Source organism: Hippoglossus stenolepis, chromosome 2, assembly GCF_022539355.2.
Source record: "Hippoglossus stenolepis isolate QCI-W04-F060 chromosome 2, HSTE1.2, whole genome shotgun sequence".
NCBI lineage: Eukaryota > Metazoa > Chordata > Actinopteri > Pleuronectiformes > Pleuronectidae > Hippoglossus > Hippoglossus stenolepis.
In genome coordinates, this window is record NC_061484.1 from 8,961,131 (window position 1) to 8,986,482 (window position 25,352).

Genomic DNA, 25,352 nt, shown 5'->3' on the forward strand with positions numbered 1-25,352 from the left:
ACTCATACAGATTCATCTATATATTATAGAGGCAGCCTGGGTGTGGTCAGATGTGTGCAGGTGAGTCATTCGAGGTCCCAGGTACTAAGGTAGTAGTTTGTATTCACTTCTGGGGCTTTGGCTCCTGTCCCCGTTGGAATGTGTCTTCTATTACTCCACTCATGGGTCTGGTTAAGTCTGTGTGGACAATAGAAGATTATAGAAGATAATGTAACGCACATTGAAGGGTTAAAGGTCTCTAAGAAGTATGTTTAGACTTATTTCTGCATTGTTGGAGTAGAAGAACAAGTCTGGAAGGACGTCAAGCCTCAATAGGACTGTGCCACGAGTACCACATTTGTAGGGGTGTCAAATAAACGCTACCTCACTCTCACTATATGATGCTGCTGGTAAAAATCGTTCCTTTATTTGAGAGTGCAACTAATATTTACATTCTGAGAGTGACTGTGCCATGTGACCGACACCTCGGCTCTCGGCGTGGCTGCTGTAGTTATAAATAACCCGGACGCCCCTCTGAGAAAATGGTTTGTCCCGCTCTCTCCGGCCGAGCGTGCACTCTATTGTGACAAAGTTACCGAGAGTTGAGTGAATCAGCCGAACTGGTGAGTGGACCGTGTTTACCTGTTTGTGTTCGAGCTGTTTGACTCCGTTCAGCTTCCGCTCGATTTAATAACACCACACCTGTACGGTCACCGCGGAGGTCCGCGTGTATGAGCTCCGCGAAGCTCGTGAGACAGGTTGACAAGTCCGCAGTGTCTGCTGCCGCTGGTCGTCAGTGAGTGGTTGGAAAAGTGGTTAGAAGAATAGAGAAGTGTTTGAAAGAGTTGAACCGCGTCAGTCTGTTGTGTGTCTCTGAGTTCACAGTGTGTTCACAGTTTAAAGTCTGCAGAGGTTGTTCTACTTTCATTGTTTCGGTTGAGTGAGCTTCTGTTGTCGCTTGTGCAAGGAGAAACACACACACACACACACACTTGTCTCTCTACAGTTTTTAGGACACTCATTTGCGTAATGCATCCCCTACTCCCTTACCATAACCTTAACCATCACAAGCATTGCCTAACCCTAACCCTAAAACCAAGTCTTAACCCTCAAACTAACTATCTATCTATCTTGTCCTCACAATGATGGTATTGAACCAAAATTGGCCCTCATAACTATAGAAAGACATGCACGCACATACATAAACACGTACATAGATGTGTTTCTATATATATGTTTGGGAGTATGTTTGTATGTATAGGTATGTGTTTGAATGTATGTAAGTATATATATGAATGTATACATGTTTATATATATATACGTGTGTGTGTTTTATTTTGGGCCTATCTATATAACTGTATAAATACATAGATATAAATATATTTCTGTGTCATAGCACACACATTTCCAGTGTCAGGGATGTTGGCAGCAGTGAACCTATAATTTGATGTGCGGTTTTTCTGAACGAAGGCAGAGTGGCATGCAGGGTTATGGCCCTCAGTAACACTGCAGTTGTGCACGTGTATACCTAATAGAGACAGCAGAGTTGTTTTAATTGGAAACAGCTCTCCTCTTGCTTGCTCTTATTTCTCCTCTGTTAGTGCTCGGTTTTGAGCTGTTTTCTCTGCCTGCTCTTTTCTTCCTTTGCACTAAAGCATTGACTTCCAGGTTTTTGTCTCTCTTCCTCCTCTCTCTGTCACAGCCACATTTCCCAGGGATTCAACTGTGATGCTTATCTGAAAAGATCGGGGTACTGAAATACTCGCCTCAGTGCCGTGTGTGTTTACTGTGGCTCGGTGCCTCCCTGATCCCTTTGTTGGCCTTTGTCAGCACAGTTGGGAACTGTTTGCCTTGCAGTTGTTGAGAGCTGTCCGGGGTGGACAGATTCTTGCACACCTATATGCTTTGACTTTATATCTACTGATAACCGCCCTCTCTTTTGTCAACGCTGCCTCACTTCACATGGGATGTTAGCCAGTGTTATCTTTGCGACTTGAATATACTACCCTGCTAGACATCTTGCAGCTCTACAGTGATTTTGTCCCAAAGTCCATATTTCCTCTTTTGAAGCAAAAAGAAGCTCTCCAATGAACTTGTAAGTGACCCAACTTAAACCCACACAGAAACACACTGTAGTCTGTTGTCCCCTGCTTTGTTTCTCAGCATATTTTATTTTGGCAGTCATGCAGCTCAACTCTGACCCCCGGTCCAGCTCTGTTGAGCGTTTGTCCCCCTCCCACAATCTCATCCCCTGCCTGTACAGTCTCAGAGGACTGCCTCAGTTTTAGTAATCTAATATTCAGACATCAAGATAAGACACAAAGCACGGCTGAACACTCACTCTCATATAGAGAAGGACTTGGGACTCCAGGTTTTCTGTTTTGCGTAAAGATTTTGCACAAAAAAGAGATTCACTTAAAAGAATAAATGGGCTAGAAAACAGGCACTAAAGGAAATTGTAATTTGACCTTTGAGTCCTCGGGTGATGAGAAAAGAAGAAGCAGATGTGTGCAGTAGTTTGTTCAGTATAAGAAGGCCTGAAAAGATTGAGCTCAAGAGAAGGATTAAGGTTCATGGTGGCAGAATGACATTTTTAAGTCATGTAGTCAGCATGTTGGCTGGTGTTCAGAGCTGCGCCCTGCTTTATGTACGCTGCTGATATCATATACACTCAGGACCAGAACCAGAAAGCCCTCCGCCCTGAGTAAAAAATCCAGGTGTCTGGTGTCTAAAACACACACACACAATGATGCATGTATAATCATTACAACATGCTCTCACTGTCTGTTGCTATTCCGTCAGTACACTCTGCACACTCGCAGTAAACAGAAACATCCAGTTTGTACCTGTGACGTAGCGGATGCCTTTATCTTGGGTTTCTTGCAGTGACTATGAGTGGATACAGTCCTGTGTGAAACTGGTGTCTGGGAAAAACTGAGCTGGTTAGTGGTGACGCAACAGATCAGTTTAAAGGGGATTTTTCTGATAAACCCAGAATGAGACACTTTCATATGCAGTTTGAAGGTTAGTTGACTGGTGAACTCTGCATTTAGTTTAGCTGTTTGATCACTTGGTTTTTGTGGTATCAAGAAGCAGGACGCACAGGGGAAACACCTGCAGCACTGGAGGTACAATCTTTGCTCCTTGGCTGTAAAATACAAAGTTTCTTGTTGTTGTCCTTCTATTAACAAGCTCAACATTCAATCCGAAGAGATACAAGATTACGTTTTCTGTTGTGGGTGCATGCAAACAGGAAGTGTTTACAGGATTTATTGAAACCTAAGCAGAGATTAAAAATTGTTATGTACTTAGACCAGTTATCCATCTCATGAAAAATGCTAATTGCATGTTTCAGGCTTTTTAGAGAAGCTGCCAATTGATATCTCTAGATATCCAGTTCAGACTAATTCAGCCTTTTAGCAGACAGTGCTACTTAACAGTAAATGGTCATCATTCAATACCGTTGTTTATTGTCTCTCTAAATAATTGATTATGCTGAAATACTCATAGAAGTTTTTGAAGTTTATTTTAAATTATTTCACATTATTGGGACAGTGCTCATTGATCAACAGAGAAAATACTGTAGATGAGCCAGAGTTAGCTGTATAGGCAAATTTTCATCTATCATCCTCAGCCAGTTCTCATTAGGCGTGAAAGTTTTTTGTCGCAGCTTTGATCCCAAAGAGAAGAATTTACAGCTTTAGATAGTGGTTTTTTTAGGTTTTATTAGTCACTAATGAATATCTGGATTTAATTGACCAGAATGCCAAACACTCAACTAGTGCCTTGTTTTATGGCTTGTGTGATCATGTTTTAAAACCTCAGGACACGTCCTCACTGGGGCTTTGATGAAAGGTTTATATGCAGTTGTTGCTCATAACTGTGGGCAGATTTTTGGAGCAAAGTTCAGGTCATTAAAAACGCACACAAACACAAGAAGTAGCACGCTTCCTCGAAATCGTCCATATGACACAACGAATGTCACAATGCATTGCCCTGTCTCTGTCTATAAATATTCATTTCACTGGTGACACTGCACCATCTGACTCTGACCACAGTCCCCATCACAAGCGGTGCCACAGTGGATTCTGGAAAGAATTACGTAATTCCTCATGACACGACAACTTCACGACAAAAATGGACACCTCAATTACAGTAAATGCCACTGAATGTTAACTGCATGAAAAAAGATACATAAAGTGTTAAACAGAGCTTTTCTTTCATGCGAGGGTTGTTGGTTATTATACATTTTTATCTTTACTAAGATAAAGGTTGCATATTAGTATAAAGTGTAAACAGGACCTCAGGCTGGAAGTGCCGCAGTCTATTGTCATGTATACACTCCTACATTTCCTCATAACGCTGTTTAAAATGCTGTGCAAGACAAGCAGTGACATGACCATGAGTGTTGAAATTCCAAGGAAGTCAGCTTGACGTGTTTTTTTTCCTTCTTCCTCTAACTCGCTCATTGCCCTGCCTTTTTCCCCGCCTCTCTCAGGTAGAGAAAACACCATGGTGGGAGTGGAGTGCCGCTCTGAGCAGGTGAGAGTGTGATCCCTCAGCGATTCGTGACTGACGCCCGCACAGATCAGTACTGTCTGGGAGGGGGGACAAGAAGAAGAATGGCCCGAAACGCTAACTTGGACCTGAACCACCCTCTCATGGAAGCTGGATTGGAGTAAGTGTCAAAGTTCGCGTCTGGCCTGTTTTTCCCGTTTTCTGTTTAGTTTGGCTAATGTCAGCTGTCTGCTTATCTCGCGCTACTTGAGAAGGCCGAGAGAAAAGCAGACCGTGAACGAGAGGGCGGGTCAGAAGGGAAACTGTCCCAAAGGTTTTCTTTTCATACCTAAGTGACCAACTTCCACACCATTGTCTTCAGAGAAAAGACTCACATGTTTGTATGTGTGTGTTTACAGTTGGCCCCTCTGTGAGTGAATGTTTCCATTTGAAAACAGGATTGATTGGGTTGTTTGGTTGCTGTTTCCTCCCATGAGATTGTTTACGCCATTGTGTTTGATCTGTAGTGTATCTGTAGTGTTGTCAGTGACTCACAGTAAACAGAGCAGCGTGGATCTGTATTGAAGTGCCTTTTTGAATTTAGATGAGCCCCTATCCTCCTATTTCCTGTCATGGCATCAGTCTTCATGTCCGTTTGTCCTCCCGTCAGGAGTCCAGTGGATGAGGAAGGGGTTCATGACTCATTCAACCAGCTGATAGAAGAGCAGAGCCAGAGTGAAGGACTGTCTGATGCCTACGAGCTACAGGAGCTGCAGAGACAACTGGACGACGAGGGTCGAGGTACTGTGCGTTTTTAACAGAGCACACAGATGCATGTCTGCATGTCAAGCATGTCAAGAGCTGGATTTATATAAGAGCTGTGTGTTATGTGATTATAATGTGAATAAAACATATAAGATGGGTGGGTTCAGACAGCTGGTCTCATTTTGGATCGTGGTCAGCAATGTCCTCTGATTCATTCCTCCGACATTGACAAATCTAATAAGACTAATTTCTATCTCTCCCTATCTTCCTTTAAAAAAAACAAAAACATTCATCATCTCATTTCCAGGTTGAAGGTACAGTTTGTGAACATCGATTAGGCTGTTGGTAAACACTGTTTGGTTTTTGCTTTGTCAGCAAACAAAAGTGTCACAAATGTTAACATAATAAGATCCAATCAGGGATTAGAGAGGATTCACATTCACATGGATTTGATACTGGATTTGAATTTGCTAAAAATGCTGTCAAACCGTGTCCCTACATAAGATAAGATATTTGGAAATTTGTTGATAGTCGTATTGGGATTTGGTTTAAATATTTAAGTACTAAATGTTTTGAGTAAAATAAAGATTTTAGATCACCATGGTCATATTTTTGTGTCTAAATATCATCTGAAAATACCTGTGGTCATTCTCAATAAATATTTCTCAGCAGTAGCAATACTTGTCATCTTTATTTCTTCTTTTTCTTTTTATTCCACAGATATTGTGCCCTACCTGTCCAACCCTGGACATGATCTTAGGGAAAGGAGGCAAAGAGGAAGAGAGGTTGAATGGGCAGATGATGAAGGCAGAGACCCTGGGGAACGCTGGTCCTCGGCCACCATGAAGATCCTGTCGTCCATGCCCAGTCGCACTATCGGTGGGTCCTGCAGAAATGAACACATTATGCAGAGAGAGGATGATACATACAAACAGATATGTATATATACGTGTGTATTACTGCTGTTTATTTAGATCTATTGTGCATGTGAGTGAATACCTGACAAAGAAATTTGTCTAAGTGAGTCTTTTGATTTGATAATCATTTTTGATTTGATACTAATTATTCCAAATTGAGTGAAAATTCTCTTGGCATATCAGACTATAAGAGTCAAAGTTGCTTATTAACAAAAACAAACAGTTCATTATTTTTGTAAAACATTTTTTCCAGCTATTCTTTTTTGACTCAGCAGCAGTGATGCAGCCTAAAGTTACAGGGTGGTACAGTATACGAGTTGCAGGACTTTTTTTGATTGAAATATCACCTGTTTGGACATTTCCTTACATTTCCTGGAGGGACTGTATGTGAGAACACAAATGTCGGAGTCACTAGCTCTGCAACCTTTCCTGCCAGTCCCCAAGAAATATGTCTGAGTAAGACCATTTGAGAATACAGCAGGAAAATGTCCAGAGAATTCATAGCGAGTGAGTGGCCGTTTTGATTACGTCTCTAATGTGCAATGGACACAAAACTAATTAAAACAAAGAGAATACAAACATCTCATTGAAGACATTCAACAACCAATGAAAATGTCTAAAAATCGCTTTAAATATCTCAAGCTCATTGATAGTTGGTTAAAACTTCTACCGGCTCAGACGTATTGAAGCTCATTCAAAGCTCAGCAAAAAGTGTCTGCTGGGAACGAGGCTGCTTATCATAGTTCCTGAAAAAAAATTACATATCTGCCATAAAAAGTTTCATTGTATAGGTACTAATGCTGTATGTGACTAGATCTTTGAAAGTGATTTATAGTTCTTTACTTAAACACCACAGTAACGTACTGTGTCTCAGCCTCAGTGTAACATTAACATTTAACCCAGTTGCAGTAGTGACATGCTGCACACGTTGAGCTGTAAAAACAGACTCGTTTCGGTCGAGCAGAGTTTCATGGGGAAGCAGTTTGTGTGCAACCTTCCTGTCAGCATCTGGGGCAAGTCAGGTGCTCCATAGCTGCAGTCCGATTTCTTCAGCTGTGCCACACATGATATATATTTGCTGGTTTGACTTTCAACATCAGAAATGGAAGAGTGAGAGATAACTGTTCATGTTTCAGTGCTACCCCTCTGTTCTCAGCCAAGTCTACATGGTAAAGTGTGCTCCCTGGTCAAAATAGTTTTCCTGTTTAAATATACTGCGTCACTCTAAACAACTTTGTTGTGTCATCTGAAAACATTTTCAAATGAAAATTACCCACACAAGCATTTTGGCTCCGGGTCAGTTTTAATCCCCATCAATACCATAATGCCCCAAAACAGCCTGACATATCAGTGAAGAATACATTGTGACAGCAATGACCCAATCAGCAAACGGCTGTAGTGTTTACATCATTGTCTCTCAACATCTCCGCCTCTGCTTGTCCAGACTAAAACGCTGCTCCAGAGTTTTCAAACTAAAAAGGGTACAGCAGCATTTCCATACTTCTCCGTAGTGGCTCTAAAGCTCCAGAGTCGTGTGGACACCAGGCGAACCCGTAGCAGAATTGATGCATTTGCAAACGCAAACCTAGTCATGTGGATGTAGCCATTAGTGCTGATGCATATCTGGCACATTTTTTTCATGATGTGGTCATTACATTCCAAACTGCGGAAAGACAAGAGATAGAGATGACAAATCCTGAAGCAATGTTTGCTGAACTCAGTTAAATTTAAGTCTTTGTCTGTAACAAGTGGCAAAACAATTCCCAATTGTCCCAGTGCCTTAAATGATGCTGATCCCATCTCTGACTCATCTGATCCCGTCTCTGACCATCAGGCCGCAGCAGGGGAGCCATCATTTCTCAGTATTACAACAGGACCATGCAGCTGCGGAGACGCAAGCAGAGCCGACCCGCCATCCGGGACTTCTCACGCTCTGCCAGGCCGAGCATACGAGGCTACGGCATGGAGGACAGCACTGACGCAGAGGGTGCAGACGGTGAGGAGGTTCACTGGCTACAATTCAATTGTTCAGACGAATATTTACTGTGTTTGTGTGTAGCGTCACTTCACTTATCACACTCTCTATGTCTGTATGTTTTACAGTGACTAAAAGGGAACGTTTGGTGAACAACCTGCAGAACCTTTCTGTTAACGACAGAGTGAGGATGCTCCGAGCGATGCCGCTCAGTGTGGCTGAGAAGAGTGAACTCAGGTTCAAAAGATCTTTGTTCTCATAATTCATTTTTAGATTAAATGTGTTTTTTGGTCTAAATCCCTCTTGTCACCTCTGTCTACAGGAGGTTAGCATTACAAAAGGAGAGACCCACATTTTCTGGAAGTCAGATCCCCTGTTGTAGTCGACTCAAATATTACATCATAATAGTAAGTTACACCACCAGCAATATTTGTCTGTCTTTTACTTCCTGTATTTAATCAAATCTGTTGTACTCTTGTGCTATGACAAGTTCACTATATACATTTTCCCACTGTCTCTCCCCAGGCCGTGAGACAGAGCTGGTACAGCTGGCTCTCTTTCCTGCACTCCCTCCAGCTGTGGCAAGTGGCACTCAAGAGAGTGAGCGGGCGCTTTGGCACCGGAGTTCTCTCATACTTCCTGTTCCTTAAGACCCTACTCTTCTTCAACCTCTTCCTGTTCCTAGTGATGGGTGCGTTCATGGTGCTGCCTCAGGCAGTGCATCCTCCAGTTCTACCGTCTGACAGACGCTCCTTCTCTGGACTGGAGCTCCTCACTGGAGCAGTAAGTAGGGTTCTGTGGTGACATTGTTTCAAAACCTCTCTCACGCTACGAATCCCCAGACATACTTGATGTGTGTTTATAAGCTATAAATCAATATGATGAGATCCCAATAACAAGACATCTTCTATTCTTACTGATTAATACAACAGAATGAAGAAAAATGAAAAAAGTATAATATTACAAGATTAAAGAAGAAAAAGACAAGGCTCCATTCCTTCTGCCTTCTGGATCTAAAATCTTGATTGCCAAACTCATTGTTTCTTGAGAAATATCCCACAGATCTGCCACTGACCACTACCAAATATTTCCTTCTCCACAAAATAGGCAATTTCCTCCATGTCTTTTAGTTCTGATACTTGTGCTGCTGATGAGCCAAGTATTTTGTTATTTGTGAAATCAGCATTTACAGTATATGTCCTAAAACATGTCTGGAGCGGATCTTTTGGTCTAGAAATATGTCATTAAGGTAATTAATCATGTTCATTTGATGATTTTAAACGTCACTAGTTATGATAATGAAAGGCTGTGTGTCCATGTCATTTTGTCTCAGGGCTATTTCTCCGACACAGTGATGTACTATGGGTACTACTGTAACTACACCATACGTGGACACTGCAGGGATGATGGTGGAGGGCAGAATATCTCTGTGTCCAATGGAACCACGCTGGACTGCGTGACCAAGCATCTGTCCTACAACATGCCTCTTGCATACTTCTTCACCATAGTACTGGCCTTCTTCATCACATGTATCATCCTCGTGTACAGGTATGGAGTGGTCTTTAAGAGAAGCGTAAACTCTAAACACAAACTACATCAACATCATAGGGTGTAAATTGGAAAAATATCCACTTCCGACTTGCTTTGAATGACACATCTGTTGCATACTTTTAATGTGCAACTTCCCAACAGCATGTCCAAGTCGTTTGGTCAGAGCTTCAGAATCGACAAATCTCACAGTATCCTGGCTGTGAAGGTTTTATGCTCCTGGGACTTTAAGGTCATCAAGAAAACATCCGTCAAACTCATGTCGGAGAATATCTGCACCCAGCTCAAGGTAAATGGTCACACACACACACACACACACACACACACACACACACACACACACACACACACACACACACACAAAACTCTGATTGTATTATGATGGTTGTGCCGTCACCTAGCGATAGCCACGCCCACCATCAAGCCTTAACGAAATGCATAAGTGTGAGTCTAATGTCAGGTCAATGCTCAAAATGGTCCCCACAGAGATATAGGTACAAGTACACAAACACATCCTTTCCTCACTTTGTTTTCCTCTCTGTCACAAGACTTACAGGAATGTGATGATCTAAAGCATTCTTCTCTGTCCCTCCCTTAAAATATCCTTCTCCTCTCTCTCTCCCGTTCCTTCTCCTCTCTCTCCAGGAGCTGTTAGCGGAGGTGAACCATAAACATGTCAAGAACACTTTGTGCCAGAAGCTGTGGAGACTGATGGTCCACTGTCTAGCGTGGGCTATCTGCATAGCAAGCACCGTTGCCTGTGTGATCGGCATTTTCTTCTTCTCTCAATTCATGCACCAGGTGAGGCACTTTCACCAGTTTGTCCCTTGGTAACTGAACATCAACTCGCTGGGAATAAAAAGGACTGTAAACACTTTCTGTCAGTAACAGTTCCAACAGTTCATTGTTGCTCAAAGAGAAGAACTCCCTGCTGTTACTTGTCACCATCGCTGTTCCTCATTTATAATACTGTATTATCTGTAGCCAGGTGTCTGATTGCACAGTCGACAATCTGCTTTCTGTTTACACTGGCACACGCACGCCCAGTTTACGTGATTGGCCACATGATACACATTTTCAGTTGCACATTAATCTTCATTCATCTCAAATCATTTTGTTACTGTTTCTGGACTGAACGCAGTCCTGGTCTGTTAAAGTGGAGATGTAATATGACCGATACAAAGCTAAATCACTCTTGTGGACGGAGACCGTTTTTCTATTGACGTAGCCTGAGACAGCTGTGAAGTAAATGGCATCTTTAATGAACAACCTCAGTATATTTTCATCCCTGTCTGCAAAACACAAAAAGTAGCAGACAGAGTTCCACGAAACTTGAATGTGGTGTGGGTCACGGAAGGATGTGGGTCACGGAAGAACCCATTACATTCTGTTGCTGAGCATTTTTCAACATCTTCCCCATTTCCCAGGGAATAATTCATGATTCTTGATGGAAAATATCTGGCATATTTAGAGATTGAAATTAAGGGGAATGTTGGTCGTTGGTGGAGGCAAGATCTCCATTGAGTGTCATTCTATTTATTTATTTGAAAATTGCTGCCTTGCTGGTGCCTCCTAGTGGCGGTATCGAAAAGATGCTGAACGGAAATTGAGGGAACAACCTGCAGTAACACTGAAGAAAAGACATCATCCAAATTTTCAGTTTTTGCCTCTTATCCCCACAGGACCTCCAGAATAGAGCTCATAGCCCACCCAAGAACCACTTGTTGGATGAGGCCAGCCTGCTGGCTCTGCCCGTGGTGGTGTCGCTCATCAACCTGCTGATGCCCGGCTTGTTCAACCTCGCAGCCTGGATGGAGGACTATCAGTCACCTTCTGTGTGCACATATGTCGCCATCGGCAGGTACAACAGAGAAACTATATGGAAAAGCACAGAGTTAAATTTGAGGTGTAAGAAAATGCAGAGCTGTTAAGCAGTTTTCAGACATGAACTCTGGAAAATGTCTGAATTATTGGGTCTGGACTCTTATTGGGTCTGGACTCTCTGGATAAAAGAGTTTCACAAGTCAACCTGCCCACTTGTTTGCGGTGAATCCTCTGGATAACCTTGTGCTGTGTTCTCATGGACATTTCTAGAGTTTTTACTCGGGGGGACTGGAGGGGTACCTCAGGAGAATGTCCGCAGTACCGGGCTCGGACATTTCTGTTTTCATATACAGCCTCTCTGGATAATGTCAGGAGATTATCTGAAGTTCAGTGCATGTTTGAAAGCAGTTTTTGATGTCATTGTCAAAATGTATTTTGCTGTCTGTGTTTTTTAGGAACTTGATGTTAAAAGTGAGTGTTCTTATCGTCCTCTGTTACCACTGGCTGGGTCGGGTGGCCAATGACTCTCATATGGTAATATTAATGATTAGACACCATTCTCACTGTCACACTTTTTTGCTCAAAGCTGCATCAAGGAATATTTGTCTCATCTTATTGTTTGAGTTTCTGTTTCAGTGTGTTACTTAATGACTGATTCTGACTCTGTCTTGACACATCAGTGCTGGGAGAGTTTTGTCGGCCAGGAGCTTTATCGCTTCCTGCTGATGGACTTCATCTTCACTCTGCTGGACACATTGTTAGGAGAGTTTCTGTGGAGGTGGGTCAATGCATCAATAAGCTCTTTGTATTTATTTCTCTTCCTCTATCTAATCTTTTGCTATTAGAGCCTCCACGTTATGGGATTTACTGCTCACTGTACTCTGACTTCAATTTACAACTTCTTTTATATCCCACTTTTTTTGTCAACATTTTATCAAAAAGTTGACATTGGCTCTAATTTACAGTGACTCATCCTATTTATTTAATTATGATCTTATCTATTTTATCCCTCTATTTTTCTCTGCTCATGTTACTTTGAGATACTCTGCCTGTCTGGTGTTATTGTTAAGAAAAGTGCTATATAGATAAAGTTATTGTATTTTACTACTGAATAAAATACATTTATGTATTGTCATTCTCATGGTTTTAAAATAATTTTTGATCAATAACTTATGGGAAAGTAAAACTTGCACTTAAAATTTCTCTGTAGTTATTTCTCTGTTGATTTCTGTTTCTACTTCTTTGCTCCTGATCTCTGCAGGTTGTTTTCTACGAAGGTGCTGAAAAGGAAGAGGAAACCAGTTTTTGATATCGCCAGGAATGTCCTTGACCTCATCTATGGACAGACTTTAGCCTGGTACGAAACCTACAGTTAAGATGTTCGCACAGTAGAGCTGAGTGAAGTCAAACTGTTTCTGTGCAATGATGACGAACGTTGTGTTTTTCAGGTTGGGAGTTCTCTTTACTCCTCTCCTGCCTGCAGTGCAGATTCTCAAACTCCTGCTGCTCTTCTACATTAAAAAGGTATTGGACTAAAAGATTTCAATTAAAAAGCACAAAATAAAAACTGAAATTTCCAAAAGATCAGAAAGTTTTGGATTGTTTCAGATTTTAAATATTGTGGTTGAAATTATTATCAGTAGTAATTTGCCTTCAGAAACTCCCGTACCCTTTTAAAACTCTAGATCTGTCATTGAACTGAATGTGTATTTATTTAATATATTAGTATCATGCCCATACACTATATGTTGTTTACACATATAAAATTCCATCTTAACCTTGGAGTAAGGCTGGGCAATATCGAAACTTTTTTGTTTTAAAGGGTTTTTTAAAAAGACACGAACAAACGTTGACATTACTCAATTACAGCTTAGGCCCTTGGTTTTGCTGTGTAGCAAAAGGCTAACAAGATTTCGGTTAGTTCAGTTAATACTTTCCCCAATGCATGCATTCACAAACTGTTGGGTTATTAGGACACGTAGGCTACAGGGCTTAAGTTTTACTTTGTGTTTGTTTGAATCACTCTAAAGTTTAGGAGACACAGATTTTAAAAAAGTAATCATAGATTAACTTGTTTTAAGCAATATTGACCATATTATTGTCAATGCTTGGTAACCAGCACCGAAGCAAAACTAAAATAACTAAATTACTAACTCAATCTCAAAGAATAGTTTTCCAAATTTTTCTTTAAAGAAGTGAAAGGAGAGGAGCAGTTGTGATGTTACTTGATACAACATTGCAGGTTTTGTTAGTGTACCCTTAGGCTGTAAATGGGTGTTGGGGGTATTTCCTGTAGGTTTTGTTATCAAGCAAGTGTAACGTCTCTGTTGCCCACACAAACACCTCAGACTCACAAAAGCTAAACACTTAGCTCCCACACAGTTCACACACAACACGAGACGTAACGTGATGCGCACAGCCAGGAAATCAGTGTTAAATTGACCAGAACGATCCGGATTCATGATCCGACATCATCAGTTAATTACTAAATAAATGTGATTGTCAGTTTGTGTGAAGCGCGACAGAGACGAGGAGACACACACACACACACACACACACACACACACACACACACACACACACACACACACACACACACACACACACACACACACACACGCAGGAGTGAATTGAAGTAATATCGCCCAGCCCTACCTTGGAGTCAGTTTGACAACAAAATCTCTGTCTTTTGTTGTTGTTGTTTTCCCACAGAGCAGTGTGATGATGAACTGTCAGAATCCTAGGAAACCATACAGAGTCAGCCAGATGACCACCATCTTCATCACCCTCCTCTGCTTCCCCTCCTTCCTCGGTGCCTCTGTGTGTGTCACGTACACCATGTGGAGGTACTCACACTACAGACACTACATTCATTTATATCAACTCACTGTGGACTATTGTTTAACCCACTTAAACATTAATAGCACCGCTTCATCTAAATATTAGGTCACGTGAAAACAAAGTGTGCTCACTCATCTCATTGAAGCCACAGTGTTGTTTTATTGGGGACTCTAACCTATAATGCAGTAGCCGTTCAGCTCCACTTTTGCCATAATTCAATACAATCTACTCTAACACGTCACTGTGTTGTCCAACCGAACTGCAGTTCTGGTAGATTATGTTGTAACATTAACACTGTATGTATACCCTTTATCTCACAATCACTGTGACTGAGCTTTAGACAATTGTTACTGTTACTTAAGCCGTTTTCAGACATGGACTGTCAGGACAATTGGGTCCGCACATTTTCCAGAGTTTGCCTTTCACATATGAAGAAGGCAGCAGGAGATAGTGCGGGTCAGACGTGTTGAGAACAACAGGAAAATGTCCACAACATTCAGACGAGGGGGGGCGTCTGTGTAGAGCATGCAGGAGGAAGGACATGGCGCATAAATTCACTTTACGTTTACGACATTGCGTTTCATTTCATCTTGCTGCACTCTCACGTGAGCCCACTACCTCGGACATTCCTTAGGCATTTACTTGGGGGCTGGCAATAAAATTCTCGGAAAATGTCTGGAGCAACTTACTCAGACATTTGCATTGTCACATGCAGCCCTTCTGGATCATTTCAGGAGAATGTCTGGAGTTCAGTGCGTGTCTTGAAGCAGCACAAGATTCCAGAGTTGTGAAATCTCACTGCACTATAAACTGTAGTGCAGTGTTTTGAAATCTGATTGAACCTTAAAAATTCATGATTTTATGAATTGCGTTGTTCTAGATTTTAGTTGAAATAAACACCAACAGTGTTTGAGCCAATGCAGTTTTCAGTCTGAAACTCTGTAACCCCAACCATGCCACATTCACAAACTAGTCTGACCATGAAATGGCCACTAAATAAGGTGCTCTGTGTATTAAATAGGGAGTCATTTATAAGTGCTTATTGTTGCCATGTAATTGATGATACACAGTGAGGTGTTTTATCACACACATATCAAGGTCACTAACCACAGATTAAAAACGGGGCTCTTTGATCATTATTCATTTTTTTGATTAGTTTAATCCAAAGAATCATTCTGCAACATGCTGTACATTCTCTACCTACAGTTTAAAAGTCTCTCGCAAAGATTTAAAACACTGGTCATGCATCATAACTTTGTTTGAGGTTTTCCTGGTCATGACGTAATTCTCCTCAATTGCAGGGGATTAACTGAATGAATAGCGCTGTGTGTCTGTCCCTCTGAAGGTTATTTTTGTGGGCTGAGAATTGAGACTTTCCTAAGTACAATCTCCACATGTGTCTTTTGTCCTCAGTATCGAGCCGTCCTCGTCCTGCGGTCCATTCCGTGGACTCAAAACGATGTTCCAGGCGGGGAAACGCTGGGTGGAAGAACTGGAAAAAGATAATCCCAATTTGTCTGTTCTGGCCAGGGCTCACTCTTACTTGGTGGAAAACCCTTTCTTCCTGTTTGTGGGGGCAGGAATCTTTCTGTGAGCACACACACACACACACACACACACACACACACACACACACACACACACACACACACACACACACACACACACACACACAGCTGCAGCAGCTCTGGTGTGTTTAATACATTATCAAACTGTATTATTAACTACATTATCATAGAAATCAGTGTTCTCTAGCGCTGGTTGTTCTGCTCTAATCGACTCTATCCTTTGTGTCCCTCAGGATCGTCATCTACTTCCATAGTCAGGTGGTGGATGGTCAAAGGAAGATCATCAGTTTACTACAGGAGCAGATAGAAAATGTAAGACGCGTCAAGTCAGATTTATTTCTGTAGCATGTTTAAAACAACAGGAGCTGAGCCAGAGTGGTTTACAATCATAGGGAAGAAGAAATGATACAAGTATGGATTAAAAGAAAGTAAAAACAGAGAAAGATGTAAATGAAAAAAAAGTAGGTTTTTAAATTGAAATAATATTAATTATATTATGAATATGATTTTAAGCTAAAGAAATTTTGAATTAGCAACTCTTCCAGAATTTAGGGGCCACAACAAAGAAGCTCAATCTCAAGAAAGCAGGGATTGAAAGGGGTTTTTAAGAGGACGATCTAATTGACCTGGCAGCAGAGTTTGACATCAGGAGATCAGTGATATAATGAGGGGCAAGGCCACTGAGAGCTTTGTAGACAAAAAGACAGCGCCTACATAATTTAGATCTCATTATGTTAAAATATAAAGATATTTATAAAACAGACTCAAGTGAAAAATGTTTTCCTCGTTTTGACACGTCTGATTTTTGTCTTCATTGTCTCTGTTCAGGAGGGAGAGGATAAAAAGTTTCTCATCACTCGCCTCCAGTCCATCCATGAGCAGAAACGAACGCCCACTCAAAGACTCTCAAGTCAGGTGAGTCTGTGATGCTCCTTTGTTTGTCTTTACTTTAGCGTCTCGTCTTCACTCGTGTCTGAAGCTTTTACTTACTGGTGGTTTTGTTTCTTTTCCAGGGCTCTTCATGTTGAAGCAGCTCTGAAAACTCATCACTGACTGAGGTCTGGAAAAATCTTCCACCTATGGGAATATAACTGGAATATCATCAGAAAGGAGCAGCAAGAAATACAGCCAAAATCAAATATATTATACGTTTGGTAGTTTTTAAATTTGGAAGTATTTTTACTGGCTGCAGTATTTTAGAGGACAAACAAACAAATCAAAACCACCAGACGAAATATAGCTGTCTGATTCCTTAGCAGAACAACCATAAGAACATTAGCTGTGCATGACTGCCGACAGAAAGGATGACTGCTGAAGAGGAACTGAGAACTGAGGCAGCACATTAGAGGAAGAGAACTGGACACCTGTGTTTGCAGTTGTTTTTAAGTTTTAAAAATCAAACTGAGAACCTGTATAGTTATGAAAATCTTGAAACTGATATCGTCAGTTCAAAAAGATTTCATTCATCTCTTGTAGAAGCACTTTCATACTGACTGTGAATATTTTTTATCCTTTTGATTTTATAAATAACGTTTTGTCAGTGTCCATGTTGTAGGTAAACTTGTTGTTTTGGGTGTGAGGAACTAAAACTGTAAATGTTTTTTATGAATTAGTTTTTTTAGGGTGATAACTGCAACTGTATTGTCATACTTTTTTAATTAAATTATCTTTTATGATATTGGTGTGTATTTGCATTTTTTGTCAAGTGTGGGCACTGCTACAGCCCAAGAAATGATTAGTTACAAACTCAGTCTTAAAAACCGTATGAACATGATATGTACTGTTAGCATACAGGATTTCTTTTTTTTTACAAACATGCAAATAAAAAAAATTATTGAGACGTTACACTAACTGTACGTTAAATAAAATATATTTTCAGTTGAAAAATAAATACACAAGCACCTTGAAGTAGCCTGAAGGAGAATCTTAGAGTAATACTTAAATCTGTGTACCTTTTATTTGTAAATATTACCCATTAAATTAGTTTTTCAAAATGAGAAAAAGCAGCATATTTGGTGGATGGTAGAAACAGCAGCACTGAAGATGGATTTGTGATTGTGATTTTGAGAGATGGCAGAAGAGAGCACCAAATCCCCACAACAACAAACCCATCCCATCGAAAATCATCAGACTATTTCAGATTATAACCACAAGTCTCATCTGCATATACACATCATGTATTTACATTACACACACACACACACACACACACTGTACCCAGCTTTCATTGTATCTGTGTACACCTCACAATAATGGCATAGATATGTGTTTAAAACTCATGAGGCACTTGAGAGTTTTTGGAGTGGCTCAGTTTTTAAAATGCTGAGTTAATTTTGTTTGTAGTTTGGAAGAACTGACAGTTTTCTCATCGGTTTTCTTTGCGTCTTCCATTTATGCCCATTCCCTCGTCTCTGCAGAGTGGCTTCACTCAGTTCCCATTATTTAGAATTCCCAGCAGCCTCCTGGGGTCCATGCCCTGCTGCTGAGCCATCTTCTGCACATCGAAGCCCATGTGCTTCAGGAACTGGATCACGCTCATCTCCTGTCCCGTCACCTGGTCCCGGATGGTCGGGCAGGTCGGGTTACAGTGAGGCCACGGGCAGCTGTCAATCAGATGCCGGGGGCAACCCCTCATGGGCGGGGTCTTGTGCCTTTGTTGGCTGTGGTTGCCATGGCTGCCGTTGATGTTGAGGTTGTCCTGGAGGCTGCGGTCCCAGCAGTGGAGGGCGCGAGGCAGGGAGGTGCCCTTCACCTGAATGTCCATCCAGTAACTGGGGGAGACACAGCGATGGAGGGTCAAAGGTCGACGAGACAGACTCAGAAGAAACAGGAGATACTTTGATGTTTGACAATTTCAACTCTCGCCCTCAAAATGCTGTAGAAATCATACATATTATCACTCTATGAAATGTTTTTACACTTAATTGTATAAGTACCTCTGCCAAGATTTCACCCCTGTCCGTATGTTTGCTTGTTTTTCAGCAAGATTACACAAAAAGTACTGGACGGGTTTCCATGACACTTGGTAGAAGGATGCAGTATGCATGTATGTATATTTTGGGAACTGATATCTATGGGTGTGTATGTTTGGCCTTGGCAGCAGTATGTTTTCTACTGAGTGACATTCTGGCTCCTTGATTCTGACAGACGTAGACTTAACCATCCTTTTTTGTATAGATAGTGTTTCATTTCAATTTTATTAAAAAATAATTAACTAAAATATTTTTACAGATGTTGCATTATAATGTATTAGTATGACAATTACTATGAGTATGAGTACACACCACTTGTTGACATCACAAAAGCTGTATGTTTACCTTGGCACAAATTGCCCATTTGACAGCATTTGCAGTTCATATAGTTTATTTCTATAGTATATTTTATATTTATTATATATTTTATATTTTAGTATATAGGGATAAGTTAAGTATTAACAGTTCTCCATTCATTAATCTGACATGCTGTGTGTATAGAATCAATAACCGAATGTTATTATAGTTTTATTCACTCACCTTCTGGTTATGAGCTCATGAGACAAGCAGGCCGGAGCAAACATCGCCCTGCCAATCAAAACGCAGAACCACACATTTAACAAAAGCACCTTTATTGAATGTTCTCCTCTTTGTAAATATGTGTGTGTTTGTGTATCTGGGTGTGTTTGTGTGTCAGTCTTACGGTACGTCCCGCAGCGTGCTCCTCAGCTCCTGCCCCAGGGTCTCTATGTACCTCCACTGGCCCTCGTGGACGGGTTGTCCCGTCAGGTGGATGTTGTCCACAGTCAGCTGGGCCTCATCAAACAGCCACTGCACCACGAACACTGGGCCTGGACAGGAGAGAGGACGTCTCCGCAGGTCAGACTTTCTACAACTCACCAGCCTTTGTCTTTAATGTCTGCGTCAGCCTTATGGAGAAGTTCAGGGTGATTTCTCACTCACTTTTTAACGAGGGGTAAACTTTATATCCAAAGAAACAGTTCCACTCCTCTCCAACATGGGCCTGTCTGCAGCTTTCAGGCACCAGTCCGCCCCAGTACCTGCACAAGCACAAAGTATCACTACATGTATCCTGACCTCCTCTGTCCCTCCACCAGTCTGCCCATCCATCACCATCTCTGCCTTACCTGACACCTCTCTTTATGGCCTCAGTGGGGGCACAGCTGATGGTGTCCAGGCACTCTGTGAATTTGTACTGTTTGTTGTCCAGGAACCATCCGGAGTCAGCCAGGCCCCTCACCTGCACCCCGGTGTAGCCCTGTGACTGCAGCTGCTCAGCAACATGGTCCACGTTCAGCAGGACCCCTGTGCCGCCCGCACTAGTGACGGGAGGAGTCAGGTTAGACTGAGGTTGGAGAGGTGCACCTGAGCAGTTATCTTTGGTAACAACACACACTCACACGCACACACACACACACACACACACACTCACACGCACGCACGCACGCACGCACGCACGCACGCACGCACGCACGCACGCACGCCGCAGCACCACACACACACACACACACACACACAGTTCGTCCAGGACTGACCTGCTTCCTGCCAGAAGAAGAACCTTGGCGTTGTCCAGACCTTTTGTCAGCAGCTCATTCACCACCTCCTTAATGATCAGTGACCCCATGAACGCATAGTCACCTGTCAGTAAAAATATTATGTATTTATCAGCTTATGATCAAAAATCTATAATTAGTAATGTAACGTAGGATTTCTCACTCAGCTGAAAACGTATTATGTGTGTGTTATGTTATTCATTGGTAACCAAAAAACACTTTATAATATGATATTTCAGTAAGTAAGTTATGGAGGAAGTTCAAAAGGATGTCTGACATAGATAAATTGGATTTGTTTGATCTCTAACTCTTCTATTCATTTGCCCCTTTCCTCTGCCTTGTCATTTCCAAGACATTGATCATTCTTTCTATAAATATCTACAACCAGAGCCACACAAGCTCACACACTGAGTCACGTGTCCTCTCATTTACTGTGTCTTACTGTGATGTGTCTTTGGGGTGGCTCCGCTCCACACGTCACTGGAGCAGTATGGGATGAACCTGCAGGAGAGAGACAGCGACACAGACGATGTGGAATCAGATATAAAGTCAGAGCAGATTTTTTTTGACTGCAGATGGTGAAACATAACACAGCTGTATAGACAGTAGACAAATAAATAGTACAAGTGTGTTAGAAGATACAAAATATAGGACTGTGGATGCCAGTCATTGTGTATCTGTCATTTTCTGACAATAATAAGTTGCTGCTACAACAAAACTACATTTTGATGTGTGGAAGGTTGATGAATAACAAAATCACCACCAGTAGAGTTACAATTATTAATATTGAACATAAACCATTAACAGTTAAAATTGAGTAAAAGCAAAGAAATGGTAGCTGTACTACCACGTCTTTACCAAGGTAAACACTTGCTCCCTAGTAAAGTCCCTTTCACAGGCCAAAATTATTGATGCATTCACTTTTTAAAGTTTTTTAAATACAATATTCCCTCTGTCCAATAATAATTCCGTAACCACTCTTCTATTTATTCAAATCATATAGCTCTGTAGTGTAGCACAGTGATCACAATGTTCACATATGAGTTTCGCAAATTGGAAATAGTCATATAAATAGTCATATAAAGCACCAGTATGTGAAAAAATGAAAATAATACATGAACATAAACACTTTACGTTAATATTGGCCAATATTATGACAGACATGTGATACTTTCTCATGTATGTGCACCCAACACTCCTATCACTGAAGTAAGTGGAGAAAACTTGATTAGTTGAGAAAACTAAGCAGAACACAGGAGAGTATTAACTCTAAACTGAAGAGGAGAAGTGAGCTCTTACACCATGTTGGCGTTCCACCAGTGCGGGTTTTCCTCTGGCTGGGGAGACAGAATTCCCGTTCCTGTGAAAAACACATGAGATCTAACACTTAATTTTACTTTCTGCACAAATGTCCTCATCACAGACTCAAAACCCCAGAGTAACTGAAAAAGAGGTTCAAATGCTTCAGGCTACTTGTTAAAATTCACAGACCTTGATGTGTGTGTGACTGTGGTAAACAAGTCATTAAGTTTCTCTGCTCTGGTCAGCAATTACATGCAGCCATTGAAGAGCTGTGCGGCTGCTGCCCTGGCCACCAGTGTAAAGTGTACACAGAGAGGGAGCTGGAGGCCAGGAGTCATAAACAAACAAGGGGTACCCTGATGGACGGAGGGAAAAGAACCAGAGAGTCTGACTTTAAAAGATTAACGCAAACTCAGCTTAAAAGGAAACATAAATAGGTCTATGAATCTCTTTCATTCAGGGGAAGTTTCTTTTTTCCAGAGGAAGGCAAAAGGCCTGCGGGGGCTGTGAGGAGATTTTTCAAAAGCTGCACAAATGTGTAACACTTTCATGTGTGTTTGTGCATATGACACAGAGTGCAATGATTATGCAGAAAATAATGTGTTTGCTTCGTTACCTGTTCTGGTTTGTGGCCACTCGGTGGAGCTCATCAGTCTCCTCATGGTCTCATACCTACTGACACAGGTCTGCCTGTTGAAACAGTACCATCCACCTGACCAACACACACACACACACACACACACACACACACACACACACACACACACACACACACACACACACACACACACACACACACACACACACACACACACACACACACACACACACACACACACAGAAGCTTGTTAACAGGATAGGGACAGTTGTCTGTCACTGTGTTGAGCACTGTCTGTTGTTCAGTATCGGCTTTAATTCTCACCCTCTAAGAACAGCAGCCACCTCTTGCTTCCTTTCGACTCCTTGATGTAGTACCTGCACGAGAACACCACAACAAGTCACTGAGTGTGTGTGTGTGTGTGTGTTGTGTGTGTGTGTGTGTGTGTGTGTGTGTGTGTGTGTGTGTGTGTCTGTCTGTCTGTGTCATGCACACACAGACATATACAGAACAAGCACAACACAAGTGCTGCGATTGGGATGCTACGTTTGATGCTGACAAGAAAGATTTGGGCTCTGATCACTTCACTAAACATCTCCGCAGGATCCTGTTTCACCTCTGAGCTCTAATTGCTGATTAAAAAAACATGAGAAGAGGAAAGTTATAATGCTGTTGGCAGAACACACACTCACAGCAATGACAGCTTGGGTGAGATAATGGATCCTCCTATTCACACTATCACAATAGTTCATTTGATTCATGATTTAAATGTACAATAGTTAAAACATAATTGGGAACCCAGGGTTTGATTTAAAAAGTAATATTAGTCTCTTTATTACTGATGAAGAGGAATACTGAGGTGCAAGTGATGCACAATGCATTTGTATAAGATCACACTGACTATACAAAAACAAAGTACTCGTAAGTAGTATTGAATGGGCCCATAGGTACTCCAACCATTGGCACAACATTTGGGACTCTACACCCCAATAATACCCCTCTTGCCCCTTCTTGCAGTGATGGGCCAGTTTATTTTGAAGTAATTTCCTCCTTGTTGTATTGTAGCTGCTTGGAATAACAACATAAATCTGTCAAAGCTACACTGACTTCAATAATGTGCGAATGTCTGAAGAGAGAAGATTGCGTTACGCATAAGTCTGTGGCTTTGGTCGCACTGTGCGCATCCATCTAGTGGACTATACCGCAATTATTTAAGGATCTTTAATGATTAACGTCAAAAACTTCTTTAGTTCTCAATCCATGTTTGTGTTTTAAATATTAGACCTAACAGCTTTGGTCCATCCGTAACAGAAGTCATCTCTGCAGGGAAGAAAAGCGCAGAAAGCGCACATGAACCCTCTCACGCAGTCTGTAGCTCAGTGGCAGTGCGCACTGCGCGCTCTGTCTCTCTCTCTCTCTCTGATCTGAGCTTTTGATCCTTTGTGGTCACAGCCTGAGGGACACGGGAACGAAGGGCAGTGAACTGAGTGACACAGGTGGGATGTTTGGTGCAAAGAAGCGCAACTAAGTTTCTGGGTAACGCCTCCGTAGGTTTATCCCCAAAAAATCTCCAGATAGGCTACAATGACAGCTGACAGGCATTTTAAATAACACTTATGTTTTAGGTTTAGACACTTACCCTGCAGGCGACCCATCATTGCACGTCACAGACGCATTCTTCAAAAAGTGCAGCTTCATGTCTTGCTCCAGTTTCTGCGCAGAGCACGGGTACAGCGACTGCGCCAAGTTCTTAATCTGCACCATGAAGTTATCCATGTTCCCCTCCACGGCAGTAAAGTCTAAAGGGAAGCTCTCTGCTCCTTCCGCCCGCTCCCTGTACGCATGAGCCGGCTGCTGCTGCTGAAGCTGCTGCTGCTGCTGAAGCTGCTGTTGCTGCTGAAGCTGCTGCTGCTGCTGCACCCGCCGAGTTTGCGCTCGGCCGCCCCGCACTCTCCTCGCCTCCACCGGTGCGCTCAAGTGGAGGAGGAGCAGCAGGAGGCAGCAGGAGCGCATCGCGGACAGACCGGCAAAGCCTCTCGCTACACAACGGCCCTGCATCTCTATTACTGGAAAATATCTCTCGAGTGTGTGCGAGGGGTCTGGATCAAACACAGCATGTCCTAATGTAGAGGTGGGGAGTTGTTTGAAAACGCACGGACGCCTCTTGGAAACGATCGCTCACGCAAGGTGTGCTGAAAGACGGCAGGTCAAAGTTCTCCATGGTGCCTCAACGTGTTGACAGCTGTTTTTTGTTTTTGTTAATTAACCCCAAATTAAGCTCCTGCATCATTTCAAGTCCCAAAATTGTCTGCGCCTCATCCAGTATGAATGCGTCATTACACGCGCGTAAATCCGTCATTAACCCCCGCTTCACCAGCGCAGTGACGACCTGTTGACTCTGGGTTCTGGTCCTCACGAGCAGCGGAGGAAGAAGGGTCTTTATTTGGAGCGCCCCCCCCTTCAACAACCCTCCTCCCTGCCCCGTGCTTCTCACTCTCGCGGGCCAATCGTTATTATTGTTGGCTGATGCTCCTGGCGGGGCGTCGGTCTCTCACCAAGAGCGCGCGTATGCCTGGAACGCCCCTCCGCTCGGTTCGCTCACACACTCGATCCCTTTGATGTTGGGTTCATCATATGACCACGCTGCCTTTGAAGTGTCGCTGCTGGACAGAAGGATCCGCTGCAGACACAGACAAACATGATCAGGCGCATGTTTTGCGGTTTTCTGGTGGAATGTGCCCAAAAAGGAAATCCGCATTGTGGCTTTTGTTTGTGGTTGGCAAAGATATGTTTATAGGAATGAGTTGCGTGTCCTTATACAAGTTGTGGTAGTGTGCCGACACATGGAATTAACTATGTAGGCTATTGATTATCATCTCTCTCTTTCTTTTTCTCTATTTGAGTTTCACACACACACACACACACACACACACACACACACACACACACACACACACACACACACACACACACACACACACACACACACACA

The 25,352-nt window shown here is 42.2% G+C and overlaps 2 protein-coding genes across 2 annotated transcripts; one reads left to right on the forward strand and one right to left on the reverse strand.

Annotated features, from left to right (window-relative positions):
• Positions 1-527: 527 nt before the first annotated feature.
• tmc6b (transmembrane channel-like 6b) lies at positions 528-17,592 on the forward strand. Its single transcript, XM_035180969.2, has 21 exons — positions 528-602; positions 4,478-4,657; positions 5,147-5,277; positions 5,962-6,120; positions 7,993-8,154; positions 8,262-8,370; positions 8,456-8,540; positions 8,659-8,916; positions 9,467-9,681; positions 9,826-9,970; positions 10,327-10,482; positions 11,364-11,542; positions 11,961-12,039; positions 12,186-12,283; positions 12,767-12,862; positions 12,954-13,029; positions 14,218-14,351; positions 15,760-15,936; positions 16,148-16,226; positions 16,743-16,829; positions 16,928-17,592. The coding sequence occupies exons 2-21, from the start codon at positions 4,602-4,604 to the stop codon at positions 16,940-16,942; spliced, it is 2,496 nt and encodes an 831-aa protein (XP_035036860.1). The 5' UTR covers positions 528-602; positions 4,478-4,601; the 3' UTR covers positions 16,943-17,592.
• On the reverse strand, positions 16,221-24,839 carry notum1b (notum, palmitoleoyl-protein carboxylesterase b). The gene is made up of 11 exons (XM_035180981.2): positions 24,000-24,839; positions 22,685-22,737; positions 22,379-22,474; positions 21,760-21,820; positions 20,903-20,961; positions 20,443-20,545; positions 20,035-20,226; positions 19,850-19,947; positions 19,590-19,737; positions 19,427-19,474; positions 16,221-18,685 (listed from the first exon to the last, which is right to left on the reverse strand). The coding sequence occupies exons 1-11, from the start codon at positions 24,416-24,418 to the stop codon at positions 18,343-18,345; spliced, it is 1,620 nt and encodes a 539-aa protein (XP_035036872.1). The 5' UTR covers positions 24,419-24,839; the 3' UTR covers positions 16,221-18,342.
• Between the last annotated feature and the right edge of the window lie 513 nt (positions 24,840-25,352).

Excerpts from the sequence above, each read along its gene's own strand:
- tmc6b (XM_035180969.2), top strand. The coding sequence starts at position 4,602 with ATGGCCCGAAACGCTAACTTGGACCTGAACCACCCTCTCATGGAAGCT. Across the intron at positions 9,971-10,326 it reads ATATCTGCACCCAGCTCAAG|GAGCTGTTAGCGGAGGTGAA; the intron begins GTAAATGGTCAC and ends CTCTCTCTCCAG. Across the intron at positions 14,352-15,759 it reads GTCACGTACACCATGTGGAG|TATCGAGCCGTCCTCGTCCT; the intron begins GTACTCACACTA and ends TTTTGTCCTCAG.
- notum1b (XM_035180981.2), bottom strand. The coding sequence starts at position 24,418 with ATGCAGGGCCGTTGTGTAGCGAGAGGCTTTGCCGGTCTGTCCGCGATG. Across the intron at positions 20,962-21,759 it reads TGGTGGAACGCCAACATGGT|GTTCATCCCATACTGCTCCA; the intron begins GTAAGAGCTCAC and ends TCTCTCCTGCAG. Across the intron at positions 19,738-19,849 it reads AGTTTACCCCTCGTTAAAAA|GCCCAGTGTTCGTGGTGCAG; the intron begins GTGAGTGAGAAA and ends TCTCCTGTCCAG.